Source organism: Lissotriton vulgaris, chromosome 3_1, assembly GCF_964263255.1.
Source record: "Lissotriton vulgaris chromosome 3_1, aLisVul1.2, whole genome shotgun sequence".
Taxonomy (NCBI): Eukaryota; Metazoa; Chordata; class Amphibia; order Caudata; family Salamandridae; genus Lissotriton; species Lissotriton vulgaris.
Genome location: NC_141689.1, coordinates 1,923,931,550 through 1,923,948,390, shown reverse-complemented (window position 1 = coordinate 1,923,948,390; position 16,841 = coordinate 1,923,931,550). Strand labels below are relative to the sequence as shown.

The 16,841-nt window shown below is 43.6% G+C and overlaps 1 protein-coding gene across 1 annotated transcript in view; it reads right to left on the bottom strand.

The window, feature by feature from the left end:
* The window catches only part of TLL1 (tolloid like 1), a 390,413-nt gene that overhangs the window by 77,824 nt on the left and 295,748 nt on the right, over positions 1 to 16,841 (bottom strand). The window contains exon 12 of the mRNA XM_086962398.1: positions 12,554 to 12,699. Coding sequence (XP_086818524.1) covers positions 12,554 to 12,699 — 146 coding nt within the window. The remainder of the gene's footprint in view (positions 1 to 12,553; positions 12,700 to 16,841) is intronic.

Genomic DNA, 16,841 nt, shown 5'->3' with positions numbered 1-16,841 from the left:
CAACCACGGCACCGAGACCGCCCTGATCTCAGCCACCGATGACATCCGAGCTCTGCTTGACAATGGAGAAAGAGCGGCCCTCATCCTACTAGACCTCTCGGCGGCCTTCGACACTGTCTGCCACCGTACACTAGTGCAGCGACTCAGCAACGTTGGGATCCAGGAGAAGGCACTGGAGTGGATCATCTCCTTCCTCGCCGGAAGGACAGAGAGAGTCCGCCTCCCCCCGTTCAGATCTGAAGCCACCGAAGTCCTCTGCGGCGTTCCTCAAGGCTCCTCGCTCAGTCCAACCCTCTTAAACGTGTACATGAGCCCACTCGCAGACATCGCACGCCAGCACAACCTCAACATCATCTCCTACGCCGACGACACCCAGCTGATTCTCTCCCTCACCAACGACCCCGCCACCGCCAGAGCCAACCACCACAAAGGGATGAAAGAGGTAGCCGAATGGATGAAGAACAGCCGCCTGAAACTGAACTCGGACAAGACGGAAGTCCTTATCCTGGGACCCTCACCCTCCGCCTGGGACGACTCCTGGTGGCCCCCCGCCCTAGGCAGCGCACCCAAACCAACAGACCACGCACGCAACCTGGGCTTCATCCTGGACTCCACCCTCTCCATGACCAGACTAGTCAACGCCGTCTCCTCGTCGTGCTTCAACATCCTGCGTATGCTACGAAAGATCTTCCGGTGGATCCCCACCGAGACCAGGAAGACGGTCACACAGGCCCTCGTCACCATCCGTCTGGACTACGGCAACTCCCTCTACGCCGTAACCACCGCCAAACTCCAGAAAAGACTTCAGCGGATCCAGAACGCCTCAGCACGACTCATCCTGGACATCCCCCGTCGCACCCACATCTCCGGACACCTGAGAGACCTGCTCTGGCTCCCGGTCACCAAGAGAATCACCTTCCGACTCCTCACCCACGCACACAAAGCCCTACAGAACCAAGGCCCAGGATACCTCAACAGTCGCAAACGCCAGCTTCGATCGACCGGCCACGGCCTCGCCACCGTCCCCCGCATCCGAATAGCCACCACAGGGGGACGGTCCTTCTCCTACCTCGCCGCCAAGACATGGAACTCCCTCCCGACCCACCTCCGCCTGACCCAGGACCACCTCGCCTTCAGGAAGCAACTCAAGACCTGGCTGTTCGAGCAGTAGCGGACCCCCTCCCCTAGCGCCTTGAGACCCTCTGGGTGAGTAGTGCGCTATATAAATGCTTTGATTGATTGATTGATTGATTGATTGATTGACTTCGTTATTCAAACTCCCCACAGGCCTCTCAGATGGCTAATGCAAATGAAAGGTGAAAACCCCAAACAGTTGAGATGGACCATCTACCTTCAGTCTGGGTTAGAGTTTCCATCCTTAACAAATGTAGCCATAAAAACTCACCGACCACAAGAATCTATGTGACTGTGCAAAACTAAAGCAAGATGTGTCTCACTGCACCTCTCATCGCTCATTAGCCAATTGCTTCAGAATGCAGCCAGCATAGAACAACAACAGTTCATTTAGGTTGAATGAATCGAGCGTGTGCATCACTGCACTGCAAATTACAAAAGGCAAATAATTGTGCCTGAGGGCATTGGCATTATGGCAAAAACATAATTTTCAACTTGCATTGTTGCATTAGAGACCATGGAATCCATAGCATTCAGGGAAGAAATTATATCACACATGACAGAAAGTGAGTACATGTGAATGTTTACATATAGGAAAACCCTTCCACTGTTACCGGAGGACAAGCCTGATGTTTAAAACTTTAATGATTCTAATGAAGGTTTACCTGGCTATGTCAAGAGTGTGTCATCTTAGCAGATATAATTTGTAACTATGGGCCCGATTTAGAGTTTGGCAGACGTGTTTCTCCATCACAAACATCATGGATATCCTGCCTGCTTTATTAAAATTGCATTATATGTTATGGCACCAGTATTAAGGTGAACAGTATGTTTGTCAAAATTGTTATGGAGTAACAGCCGACCACACTCTACATCAGGCCCTATGTTGTTAAATCTCTGGACTGCCATACTCAATCATTCATGACTAACTGCAATCCTTTAGCACTATGAAGCACATGTAAAAGTGGATTTACTCGTAAGATCATCACTATACCTCGGTTTTATTTAGCGCTAATTGCCTTGAAACTGTACCTTAAACACTGCTAAACAGATTCTTACTAGAAAGAACTATATAAATAGGGTGCCGATTAACACTCTCACCCATTATGTGATGTATTTATTTACTAACTCACAAAGTCACTTTCCACGAACAATCTTAGTGGTTAAGGCCTTGCTCATCAAAGCCACCTGTTAAATTATCATTCAGGCATTAAGCTAAACATCACAAAAGCTGACAATTTCATAAAAATAGGAGCATGTAAACAAAATGAAAGCTTTCATCATCACATTGTTATAGCATGTTATACCTCAAGGCATACAATCTGCAGTCAAGTAGAGCATCCAGCAGAGATTTTTGTAGGCGTGCAGAGACTGCCATTGTAAACCTAAAGAGGTTATGCCAATTATATTTTCAAGATTCTAAAACCTTACAGAACTTCAAGCGTTCTATCCTAAGCATAAGAAACTTCTACCACTCCATCTATTTGCCCAAAATAACTTACACATTTAAAAGTGAAGGAAAATACCTATAAAATCTCGTAGTCATTGCATAAGTAGAGGATTATCATCGTTCCTTTCTTGAGTCTTTTTAATGAACTTGATCTTTTCATGCTCGAGAGCAGTCATATCACACATCCAGTCTTTGACTCAGCGGGTTGACCTGCATTTCTTTCTTTGCTACTGCAGAAGCAGACAACGTCTCAACTGGTATGTCATGCAAGGGGACTGTATAAAAATGTGTATTAATCACATAGTACAGGAAAGGGACGATGGAGACCAAGTAAGAGTGGAAGGGTTGTTATTTGCATATAGAGGCACAAAACACAACTAAATTGCAGTAACCATAACAACCAAATGTGCACTGGGGGTGTTGCAGTGAGTAAACGGCGCAGTGACCCGTGATTAGGAAACAAGGTGAGGAGGCGAAGAAATAATAATCGGTGTGGATCAAACGAAAGTATTTACAATCACAAACATAATTTCATTATTTGCAAATGACCCTTTGGTTGCCGTGAATGGCGTTGTAGAGTCAACGGCGTTTCGACCTCTTTAACTTGAGGTCATCATCAGGGGCATGGTTACACGATTCAAAGAGTGCTTTGGAGGCACTTAGAGGGGAGTGTGAATGGAGAATCCAGAGGGTAAATACCGCTCGTCTGGAGCAGCAGTGAAGCGTCACTTGAGGGGAGGCAGTGGGGAATTGCTGGGATAAGGTCGTGTGAGGAAGGTCCAACGTCACACACGTTTGTGGACATGCGCGCGCCCAACACGGCCATTGAGAGGGAGCGCCACCCAGGACCACACATTAGCGACATGATCGCCCGCCTCAATGGAGCCACTGTTTTCTCAAAGCTCGACCTCAGTAAGGGATACCATCAACTGGAGTTACACGAAAAGTCACGCTACATTACAAACTTCACAACCAAGGGCTTTTCCGTTACAAACGCTTAAACTTCGGTATATTCTCGGCTGCCGAGATCTTCCAGGAAGCCGTCCGGCTGGTAATCCAGGGGATCCCAAATGCATTTAATTACAGCAATGATATCCTAGTGTTCAGAAAGGATCAAACGGAGCATGACACTGCTCTGGATAGAGTATGCCACGCACTACTGAACGCCAACCTAACTCTGAACTCAGCCAAGTGCGAGTTCCACAGATCAACCCTGAAGTTTTATGGCCACATTTTCTCCAAAGACGGTATGAAGCCAGACCCAGAAAAAGTATCCGCTCTTGCAGACACTCCAACACCACTAGATGTCAGTGACCTTCGATCGTTTCTGGGGATGGTGAGCTACTGCGCTCGCTACATTCGGGATTACACTACCATAAGCTATCCCCTCAGGGAACTCACCCGTCAAGGCCAGCAATTTCTATGGACACCTGCATGTGATCACTCCTTCAAAAAAATCAAGAAAGCTGTCAGCTCTGCTATCAACCTAGCATACTTTGACACCAAGAAGAAAACTGAAATCACTGTTGACGCCAGCCCGGTGGGTCTGGGTGCCAACCTGGCACAATATCAAGAAGACTCAGACCAACGCCACATCATCGCCTACGCCAGTCGCAGCCTCACCGACACCGAGAAGGCGTACTCTCAAACTGAAAAGGAGAGTTTTGCGGTGGTATGGGCCTGCAAGCATTTTCATCTCTTCGTATATGGCAAACATTTCACTCTCATCACGGACCACCAAGCCCTCATCACCTTATTTGGTAACCCCAAAGCAAAAATGCCTCCGCGCATTGAACGGTGGGGACTACGTCTCCAGGACTATGTGTGCACCATCATCCACAAACCAGGGAAGTCAGATAATCCAGCGGACTACATGTCCCAACACCCTCAAATGCATACCAGTAAACAGTGCTCACTGGCAGAAGAGTACATCCAATTCTGTATTGACACTGCATGTCCGCCTACAGTGCCCCTGGAGGCGATCCGTGAAGCGTCCAGTCAAGACCCTGTTTTCCAAGATGTCATGGCTCGTATACGCAACAACTCGTGGGGACATGTGAAAGACACCCCACAGAACTCTGCTCAGAGTGTTCAAGAACTCGTATTGCTCAAACACATCCAAGAAGAACTGTCCATCAGTGCAGATGGTTTGTTATTGAGAGGGGGGAGGATGGTGATCCCACAAAGACTACGGCAAGGAGTGATCAACCTTGCTCATGAAGGTTACAGAGGAATAAGTGCCACAAAGAAGGCTCGACGAGAGAGTGTCTGGTTCCCGTCACTTGATCAGATGGTGGAAGCTACTCTCAAAGACTGTGTCTCATGTCAACTGGTGAGCCGTGTTGAACCACCAGCTCCCTTGCAAATGTCAGAACTACCAGATGGAGTATGGCAACAAATCGCCATTGACTTCTTCGGCCCCCTCAAATCGGGCAAGTACATTGTCGTCATCATGAATGAATACTCCCGATTTCCAATCGCACATCTAGTACCATCCACCAAGGCGACTGCAGTAATCCCAGTCCTGGATGAGACATTTGCAGCGTGGGGTATTCCGCTGGGAGAGAAGTCTGACAACGGTCCACTGTTCAATGGTCATGAATTCGCGGACTTTGCAAAGCACCTTAACTTTAAGCATAAAAAAATCACACCATTATGGCCTCAAGCTAACGGCATGGTAGAGTGATTTATGGGCACTCTGAAGAAAGCGGTCCAACAAGCAGAATTAGCTCACCGAGACATACAACAAGCTTTAAACGAAGTACTGCGAGCTGATCGCACTACACCTCACAGCACCACCAGCCAATGCCCAGCCACCCTGATGCTAGGGAGAATCCCTCGCACACGGCTGCCCGCACTAGATTGTGCCCTACAGCCTCAAGCTGTAAACATCGATCATGACACACTGGTCAAACTGGACCATGACAAGAAGCTAAAAATGAAGACCTATGCCGACCAACGCAGACACGCGAAACATACAGGCATCCAAGAAGGAGACTGGGTGATAGTTCGGCGTGACCGAAGAACGAAAGCGGATAGTCGTTATCTTGCCCATCCATTGAGAGTCTGCAGTCGGAAAGGGATCATGATCACAGCAGAGGCAGATCACAAACGGATAACTCGCAACATCTCACACTTCAAGAAATGTAACTCTAACAGTCATGACGAGACTCAACCATATGAGTCTACCACTGAGTCAGTAAGTCAAAGCGAGAACAGTGACAGAGACTACTCCAGTCCAGCAAGACATGGAGAAGCTGCAAACCACCGAGTTAAGACACCGGAACAGCCCAGCCGTCCCCGGTGACATGTCAGACGACCAGCACTCCTCATTGAAGAAATCTGAGAGACAGTAAGACTCTTTTGTACGAAAGGGGAGGTGTCGTATCGTCATCGCCTGACCCTGCGCATGGACAGGGCAGGCTGAACAGGAAGGGGCGGGGAGGCCGGAACTGGAAAGGGAAAAGTGAAAGCAGGTTAGTTAGAGGTAGACACCGGTATAATAAAGACGTGTCTGAAATCCACTCGTGGCTCCTGAGTTTCATACGAATGCTGTAATCAGTTTAATTCTTTCTAGTGCTTCAATCAAGAAGCGAGATAAACCAACTCCCATGGCTGAAGGTCATGTACTGTATCCTTAATTTTTCAACAAGACTAATGCAAGCTTGAGTCCATTAAACGCGATTTAACCATTCTTTCTAGCATGTGCATTAACTCTTTTTAAACCCGAAATGTGTGGATGGCGTTACTTTGTTACTGCATAGCACAAGTTTATTGATTAGAAGGATACTTGTAGCACAAGATATCCTATCAAGGATAAGATGCGGTAGAAGTGGAGGAGCAGGGAGGAGTATGATTTGACAAAAGTGGTACTTCCTGTACGAGGAGAAACTGAGAAGTGTTAAAACCTCTAATATCTGTGCTATTTGTTTTTTAAAAGCATTCATTTTTCAATAATGAATCCACAGAAAATTCTAACAACATTATTTCTAATTATGTCGAAATATGTTTCCAGTTATAATTGAACCCTTTCTTTTGGTGGGAAAACGCTTGCGTTTGTGAATGTGTGACTACTTAGTAACAGTGGTATACAATCTGCTATATTCTCTCTGCATAAATATTTTCTGCCTAAAGCAAGCTTTCCCGTCTTTACATGCATATTTTCACCTGGTGCTAATTGACCTTTGATGTAGATTCTACATAACATAACTTTTAGTAAAGTGGAACACATTTTCAGTAAGTTCTCTCTATCCTCTACACCCTCAAGAGAAGAAATTAGGCCATGCATTCACAAGAATGAGAATTCCACTCTTTCAGAATGTATCCCCTCTGTGTAAAGTGATTGACCTCATTGAAGTTACTAAATCAGCTTCGCCACTTGACCCATGTCCTGCTGCCATTATGCACTTGACCCCTGAGGCCATTGCAAACCATCTCACTGCAATCTTTAACACAATGATAATAAATGGGCAGTTTCCTACTCAATGGAAAAACGCATTGATAACCCCAAACCTAGCTAGACCCCTGAGACCTCAATAGATAACCGCCCATTTCCAAGCTACCCTTTCCGGCAAAAACATTGAAAAAGCCTTAAATAGCAATTGACTACTTTTATACAGACACAGGAACTCCTGGACCATACACAGTTTGTTTTCAGGAGCTGTCATAGCACGGAAACTGCATTGATAATGGCCACTGAGGAAATCAGGCAAATTCTAGACAATGGTGGGTGTGTTGCTCTTATTTTTTTAGATTTATCAGCGGCATTCGATATGGTCAACCACAGTCTGTTGGTTGACCGTCTTGTATAGTATAGGGATTAAGGACCTTGCCCTGTCCCTCCTGAGCTCCTAACTAAGTGGAAGGGAACAGACGGTATCCTAAAGGAATCTTAGTCTGAATCCTTTATCCTGCCTTGTGGAGTACCCAAGGGGTCCTCATTATGGCTGACACTGTTCAATATTTATGTCACACCCCTGGCAGTTTTGATTAAGTCATTTGACTTTTGTTTAACATCCTATGCCGATGATACTCAAATAATCGTGTCCTTCTCCGACTCACTTAACAACACCTAGCAGAACTTCCACAACTGAATGCTAGATATTAGCGCTTGGATGCACAGAAACTGTCTAAAAATGAATTCCAGCAAGACAGAGGTTCTTCTCTTTGGGAAGGATACTTCCCTCTGGACCCCATCCTGTTGGTCTCTGGAGCAAGGTTCACTACCATAACCAGCAAGCAAGGTAAAGAACTTAGGAAAATTAATGGATTCGGATTCCGAGCTTGGTTTCGGAGACCGAGTGAATGCAACTATAGCTATGTCTTTCTGTACACTTAAGATGGTCAATAAGATTCTGGCTTATATTCCCTCAGCTCTTCAAACATCAGTGGTAACTGTTCTAATCTTAGCAAAACTTGATCACTGCAATGGCTTATATCTGAATATGCGTTTGCAGTATGCTAATAAGCTCCAGACACTTCGAAATGCAGCAGCTAGGCTGTTATTGGGAATCCCTAAGTTTCAATTAGCTAAGCACGCTTTACAAAAGCTTCATTGGCTCCCAGTTTAACAAAGAGTGAATTTCAAAGCCCTTTGTGTCACTTTTAGGGCCTTACATGATTCGGGCCAGATGTTCCTCAAAGACAGGCTCAGATGATACCAGCCAGAGAGGCTGCTCAACTCTAGCACTGCCAGGCACATTGTTGTCACTAAATTTAAGCTTTCTTCATGGGGTGGAAGAAGTTTTGTAGTAGGAGCCTCGAAACACTGGAAGTCTCTTCATCTGCATATCAAGACATGGCCGGATCTATTGTCTTTTAAAAAGGCCCTTAAAACCGGGTTTTTCAACAATTAGATGGGCTCGCTTTTTCTCCATATCATCGCAGCACCTATAAGCCTCCGGGTAATTGTTGCGCTTTATAAAAACATTTAACTTAACATAATATAATAAGTGCATTATTTTCAAAGATATATCAACAATTATTTTCTTAAACACACTGAACAGTGAGAGGAGAGCTTGACTCCGAGCTAAAGTCTTTAAATCAGGATAGTCATATGTACAGTTATTTTTTTACTTTTGTTTATATATCGTCTCTCAACAGGATGCAGGTTAGACATCATATATGCATGTCAGGTATCAGTTCTAAAACTGCCAGCACTGTATTGTTTTTTTAAGGTCAGTATGGTCATCCAACTCTTGCCTGTGTAGTTTGCCACTTTCTCTTCTGGAACATGGTACTTATAATCCGGTCACATATTTCAACATTCTAACTGTGTGAATGGAAAAGATTCCATGTTATAGCTTCAGCGAGAAAGGGGTCTCAAGAAGCTGTTTCAAGAAAGACTTCTTAAATGATTATTTATCACTTACTGCAGACATAAAGCGCATCTGTAAATTTAAATAAGAAGCAGTGACAAAGTCAATAGAGGATGAACCGTGGTAGGGGAAGTGTGTGGAAACAGTTGAGAGTCTGTCATGTAAAGAAGATTCCATAATGAAGCCAAATATTGGACCAGAACACTACGGAAACTGAGAGTTGGAAACCTTTGCTAGACAGATTAGCTTGGCAGTGTGACGCTGTATCTCACAGAAGAATATCATGAAAGTAAAAAACAAATTGCAAGCATTTCTCCCATAACCTTTTGTGCGTTTGTTGATATTATAAAAAGGGGTCACCACATGATATTCGTCTTGTAAGTGGTGAATGAACAAAGCATCTCCAGCAAAAAATTGCATAGTAGATACTTGGACAAAGGGCCAGTACTTTCATTGCACACTAATTAAAGAGCTGTAAATACAGCATGTTATCATGACAGCAGAATACAGAAATAAAAGCTTAAGAGAAATTAACAAATAGAACTGTGCCTAAATGAAAGGATAAGGCATCCAAACTCTCAGCCCTCCCTACACAAAAAATGCAGTATTGTGTCAGCAAAGTATATCACACAACACACAAGGGGTATAAAGCTCTATGTTGCATCTGCAGTTTAACAAAATAATTAGTTGATTGTTCCTGCACCAAACCGGCGCCTAGAGATCCCTCTAGGGGTGAATCGCGTGCTCAACAAATGTAACTAATAATAATAAATAAATCCTAATTGGAACACAAATGGTACAATGCAACTTCCACAAAAGGTTGTGACTTTAATGGACAGCACTTGCAAGCAATGGCAAACAATGTAAACAAATAAAAACCTAGGACGGAAAGAGACTGACCCAAATCCCACTCTCTCTGTGTAGTTCCTTTTAATTGAAGCACGGATAACGTGATCTTTCAAATTGATAAAGCGCTGCACAGCTCGACCTAAATATATTAAGTACGTATATCAAATGTTACAGCCCTTCATTGTCTGGTTTATACTTCTCTGTCAAATGATGTACTGTCCCTAGAGTACCCTGGCTGAGTTAAAGGATAAAGTGCTTTGTTACATAATCCAGAGAATATCTAATTATTTCAATGAGTTGTGAGTCCAAAGCGATGAGAGTATTACTAAACATCTCAGATAGGGAAAAATGTGAAGCATAGGGAAAGCTATTTGACATGGCTATATGCCATTCATTAGGGATGCACACTTCAAAAAGACGATTCCAGTCAGTATAGCTGCCATCCTTTTAATTGCGTTACTTTGAATGGCTTGTTATGAACAGTCCTTGTCTTCTAGCTTCTTCTAGCTTTGCCTTAGCAACTGACTCAAACTCGTGTAAAGTTTTGATCTATATGGAAATTTATAATTGTCTGAGACATTGATTGCATTGGCAGCACTGGGAAAGGCTACTAGACTGTGAAAGTACTGGGAGAAGGGGTCTTCATAAATAGGTGGTAGAAGATTTACGTCTCCTTCTCCAGATGTGATGTATAACGCGTGGCCCAAAAAGGAAGATATTTGGTAATAGACTTATATATCTATTTGGTTTGATAGCATCCAGAAATGAGGCTGGGGTGCGACATGTGAAAAGGCTGCATTCCTTTTGTTTCCCAAAGCCGATGGAGAGGACTGTTCTAGCTGGATCTGACCCATCCTTTGCAGTAGAGAAAGTGAAGCAATTAAAGACACCATCAAGCATGGATATAGTTTGTGACTGTACCCTGTTTGGAGGGGACAACCTGCCACATAGCTACATTGACACTAGGCCTGGGCAGTAAATTCCGTTCCGCTCGCGGAATTTGGGTAATTTAGCGTTCCGCAGAGAACGTGGAATTGCCAAAAATCCTGAGATCCGTGGAATTTTTTGGTTGTTTGCGCTTTCAAAATGCGTGTTCGCAAGATATTTTCCCCCGAGCACGCAAATAGCGTTCGTAAACAGGGAAAAAGCATTGCAAACAGGCGAAACAGTAATTCCGTGTGTTCGCAGAACTTTTGCATGCTCGCGGAGATTTTTTACTATTTCGCGGAGTTTTGCGTAGGGCGACTACACAAATTCCACCCACCCTTAATTTGACACACACTTACTGGGAGTTGGTGAAAGACCCTCTGTCAGTTTGTTCCAAGTGACACACATTGAAGGTGTGCACCACTACGGTGCATAGCTGCTATCTACATCAGGGCATACAATAAATATATATGTTGACAAGCCCTAACCAAAAAGCAGGGGCATTTTAAGTATTGTGCCATAATTTAGTATTAAGGTCTATAGTTTGTTGATCTCTGCATGTATGCAGTATGGATGTCAAATAGAGCCTTCATAATATTCAGTAGGCGGCACAGAAGTGAAAAGGAACAGGGAATATCACTCGTATGTATTACACCCAGAGTGACAGTGGGCAGTGCCTTAAGAAAAATGCTCAAAATAGTCACGTGGAACAGAATTGTCTATCTACTTACATAGGAAATGTCTTTAGAAACATTACCTATTCCTTTAGTAAATAACAGCTGAATATGTGTATCATGTTCAACTGTAGATGCACAATTAGCCTTCAAAATATTTATGAAATCTTAAGATTCTGGATTTTTGGTTCTCTCACAGACACTGAGATCCTCCTTTTTGGCAAACCATACCATATCTTTGTCAGAAAGTGATAGGAGCAGGGATAAAAAGCCTGAGGCTGAGTTGGTTGTTTGCTACAACACTCACTGTCTACATCTATGTCGTACTAAACGTGAGAGGATAGGAATGAAAGACTCCGTCGTCCTCTGAATTTAATATAAAGAAATGCTGTCGTGTTTTTCTAATGAAAAAAATGGATACCACAGGACAAGTATCGTTTTTGAAAACAATGAGTTTTTGTACTTTCAAAACAGAATAAAAGTGCTTAAATTATTAACTCTTTTAATTATTACTCATATACTTTTTTTCTTATGGGTTCATACTTCTACTCTTAATTGACTTAAAACTTGTTATTTTGTTTATGTCATTTTATTATTGTTGTTAAGTAATATATTATAAAAATCAACAGAGAAATCAAACAATAGAAAACAGTAGACAGGAAGACACACATAGAGAGAATAAGTGTCAACCAATGGAACGGACAGACAGAGCTGCATAAGTATTTCTGGATAACAGCTGCCCAACGAAGGGAATAATTTTCAAGATCAGCCATGATACTGCGTGTATCTGCAGCAGTTTACTAAACAAGAATGTTTGTACATTGCAGATCAGCAGTTTGTGGTGATATACTGAGCCAAGCCCTTTTGTAAGGGGCTTAGCGAACATTAGGAAATACTCTACAGAACTATTATATGCAAGCTTTGATGTGGGAAACAAACAAAAGCCTTTTTATGCAAGGTAATAATAAAGTAGCTGTCTAGAGAAGGATTAGAAACAAGTAAAAAGAAATTATTGTCAGTGTTTAAAACATTCCATTTATATGAGGAATTGGTAACGTAAAACCCACTAATTCTCTAGAGAGAAATGCATTGGCAAGTGTCCCTGTAAACTCTAAATTTGGTACTTGAGATTGCTTTTGACAGATAATGTTTTTTTAGTTTTCACCCATTGTTGTTTCGCTGAGATGAGTTAGGTAACTTACCTCAAATGCCTGAAAGGTTAGTCCAACGTTGTAGTTCTCTTGCACCGTGATCTTCCACACACATTCCTTCAGTGGTCTGTAATCATCGGGATAGTTTGGAGACTGGATCTGACCAGACTCTTTATGGATCTCACCGCCACAGATTGCTGTGAAATGGGAAAATGCCATAAAAAATTAGTCCTTTTATTTCAACACACGAATTCCATTACGCCTTACTGCTTTAGAACACTCAAAGTAAAATGACTCCCTACCCCAGTGACCACAATCAAGGAATAGAGGTAAAGAGCAAAAGGTAAAACTGCATTAAATACTGTTTTCTCTTGCACTTTTCAGTCATCTTCCAGAGAACATAGGCCCAAAAGATCTCAAAATAATTTTTTACTATCTGCACTAAAAAAGCCGATCTACTTAAAAACATCATGACACTAGATACTGGATTGTTGTCAATTAACCGCATTATCTTTTAAAGGCCGAAAATAAGATACTGGCGCCTTGATTCACAATGGTGAAAATAAATAGGCCTGTAAAGTAACAATGCCTGATCAACTTCATGAAGAGAGGATGAACTCACAGAACATTCTACACCGGCTTTGGACACACCACAGCTACAAGTAAACTTTAACTAGGAAGGAGGGAGCAACATGTTTTAACAGCAGATAGCACTGACCTATAGCAGCGTTTAACTACTATGAGGCCTTTCCTTTGATATGCCCTGATTACACTTTTTAGGTCTCGCCTAGCTCAGCGCGCATGTGCTGCTACGAGAGGGCCTATTGGAATCACTTCAGACTTCCAAGAGACTTCTCTGCGTGGGTCTTCCTCCTCCCACACATCCTATTGGCCTTTGTGTATGGCTTTCAATATTGAAAGCACGCAAATGGCCAAAGGCGGGTTTATGTCCCGCCTTTTTTGTGAACGTTCACTCCCATGGCCTATGGGTCTCGGAAGCGAGCAGGGGTGTGCAGGCTGCCAGCTGCATTCCTGGTGTCTCAGGTTACACGCGTAGCGCTGTCGCAAGTTTACACAGGTGGTGCGCCGGGTAGCAAACAGATGACACAAGATACCAGAGAATTATATCTCACTAGAAGAGTGCTTTTTTGAAACTTTCACAACGTGATTTCACACACCACTAACAGGAGCAAAACGGTGCAGGCCAAGCCTTTCCTGTTGATTAAAAGCAGTGATGCGCCATGCTGGCATCAGGGAGCAGTGCCCAGGTGATTGTAATACAATCAGTGATGCGCATCACTAGCACACAGGTGTTTGTAGGGATGAGAAGGCCTCCGTGGGCGTAGAATGTGTTTTTACGTAGCAGGCGCCGCCTGCATCACCTGCTGTAAGCAGTTCTATTGAGAATGAATGAAGAGCTCGGCTTATCTGGATGTGAGTCGGTTCTGGGGGCCCTTCTTGGCATATCGCCACGGATAAAACCCCTTCTCCTTCCGTGGACAGACCCGCGCTCACTGAAAGCGCCTTTGTTGCGCGAGTGATGTTCAGATTCTTCATAATTTCCGGCGCCTTGTCGGGTGTCGTCTCAGCGCTGTGTGATGCCGCAATAAGCGCTTTTCATCTTTTTCACAGAGATCCTCTTCCTCCTGGGTAGTAATTACTGCCTTTTCCAAAGACGCTGATTAAGATTCAGGGAGGGCCGGGAACCGTGAAGCGCCCAGAGTCGGTGTAGGCACCCGACACTCGCACTTGTAGACAGTTTGATTAAGAGGTCTCTTCTTCTATCTTTCCGAGCCCCCTGAGTTCATGTTCTACATACAGAGCTGCCTCGTTTCAGAGGGTGTGACGCAACACATTTATCAAACACAAGTGCTGTTTTAACCCGCGCGCCTGTGCCAAGCCTGCTCAGGTGTGTTAAACAGTGTAATAGGTTCTGGCGCGGATTTCGCTTCTCATCTGCTTCCTTCCCTTAGAAGAACTAATACAGCTTTTTTACTTGGAGCGGTGCGCTTTAGCTGTTAACTTTATTTTACTTGTTCCAAGTGTCCAGGGTGGGTGCCTCTCCCACTTCATATAATGAAAGTTTCAGGGAGGCGTCTCTTCCTAGCTGAAGTCATGCTTTGCCTCCACCATCTGACGTCCAGAATAGGCCTGAGTGAAATTTTAATTGCGCCAGCATGATTTTGGTAATTTAATGTAACATCATTTACGTAATATTGTTAAGAGTACGCTAGTATGCCTTGTTGCATAATTTCAGGGAAAAATTGTACCACAAGATGTACTGTTAAACTGATTTTTCAGCGCAAGTGGCATTTCAGGTAGATTTTTTTTGTTTTTTGTTGAGTGAACAATTTGTGTAATTTTTTAGCTCGAAACTACAATTCTGAACACAAAGGACAATGTTTTCAACGCAAGGGCCAGTTCCTTTAACGTAGGCAGTCAACAAAGAGATCAGATTTCTTATCTAACCAGACAGCTTTGGTAATTTTCTACAGCAAAACTACAAATCCAAATACAGGCAACAATTTTTTGAGCCTTCTTGTAGGATTTTGTTTTGTTTTCTGGTAGGATATATAGCGGTCGAGATGCACTTTGTGTAATTATGCATAATTTCACATTAATTTTGCATAATTTGTTTTACAGCAAACTATGCAAGTTTTCCACACCCTTATTTTAGGCCACATTTCTAATCTTAGGCACAGTCTAGCGCCCTCTGATGGTGCCGGAGGTTTTTATATAGAAATGCCTTATCCTAGAAGCGGTCTTCTTACATTTACTGCTTGTGCGTGAACTCAGTGACACGTAGAGGCAACATGGACGGTACGCGTCCTGTCCATACTAAAATGGGAACCCCAAAACAGAATTAGTCCAAAAATAACCTACGCACATTTTAACTTTCAGAGTAGCCCGGGACAATGACGGCTGCTTCTTTGAATAGGTCTCGCATTTACAAGAGTTTGAGCTATTGGCATTGTAAATGACAATGCCTTTTATTTATGTTTTAATTAGCAAAACAGATAAATAAAAGGCATTGTCATTTACAATGACAATAGCGTAATTTCTCGCAAAGGCGAGAACTATTGCATTGTAAATGCTTGTTCCAATAGTGGTCAAAATAGTATGTTTCGAGACAGGCACTTATCTGTGTGACTCTTCCATGGATATTATTTATCTGAATAAAAATTGGTTGACTGATTGATTGACAGGCATATGCCTAACTCAATAATATTCGTGAGGCGGGTTTTATTGTGTTCATATAGCTTGCTGCAGCGGAAGCAGGTACACCGTCCTTTGGATTCATGTTTTTTCGCTTGTAATTCACTCTTTTACATTGGAAAGCAGGCAGCTGTCAGGGGGCATCGCAGCATTGTCCACTCATGGCAGCAAGCTCCACAGGCATATTGGAAGTGGCCCATCATTCACAGGGTCTGGGGTAAGTAACCTTTTGATTTTTTTTAATCGTTTGGATAATGAGCCTCCTGGCCAATTACCATGAATATTTCATGCATTGCAAACTCAGAAAGCCAACCTCTTTGTACAATGCCGGTCTTGTGATGAATTTCCTGCATGTATTTAGTGGTCCAGCAATTCCACTAACACATTTTTTTTGCTAGTAGGTGCAGAGTATTAGTTTTTCCACAAAGTCCGCAAACTTACTGCATAGATGACTTTAATATTGCGACTAATGTTGCCCTTTAAGACTATCAACGCAACTTCCTAGTGCTGAAAGGAACTTTATTTAAGTGTTTATTCCATGCGGGCCAGGGTCTAAGCACCAGATAACTTGAAAGTCTGTAAATGTCACCAGGGAATGATATAGCTTCAAAGGCATAGTTGTTTGCTCTCAACGCCAAGGCCATCAACGCTCAACTCATAGAATTTATCGAGACAACCCACACCCTGGATCCCTCCCAATCAGGCTTCAGAAGCAACCACTGCACCGAGAGACTACACTCCTCACCGCAACAGACGACATCTGCATTCGACCAAGGGGAAACCACAGCCCTCATCCTCCTGGACCTCTCTGCTGCCTTCAACACTGTCTCCCACCACACCCTCTGCAAAAGCCTCCACAACGCCTGCACCCACGCAAAGTGCTAGAGTGGATATGTTCCTTCCTTACTGGATGAACCCAGGGAGTCTGCCTCCGACGGTTCTCCTCATACAACAGAGATCACCTGTGGAGTCCCTCAGGGCTGCTTCCTCAGCCCCACCCTCTTCAACATCTACATGGCCCTGCTCATGGCCATTATTAGAAACCATGGACTCAACATCATCTCATGCACCGACGACACACAGCTGATCCTCTCCCTCACCAACAAACCAACAGCTGCTAAGA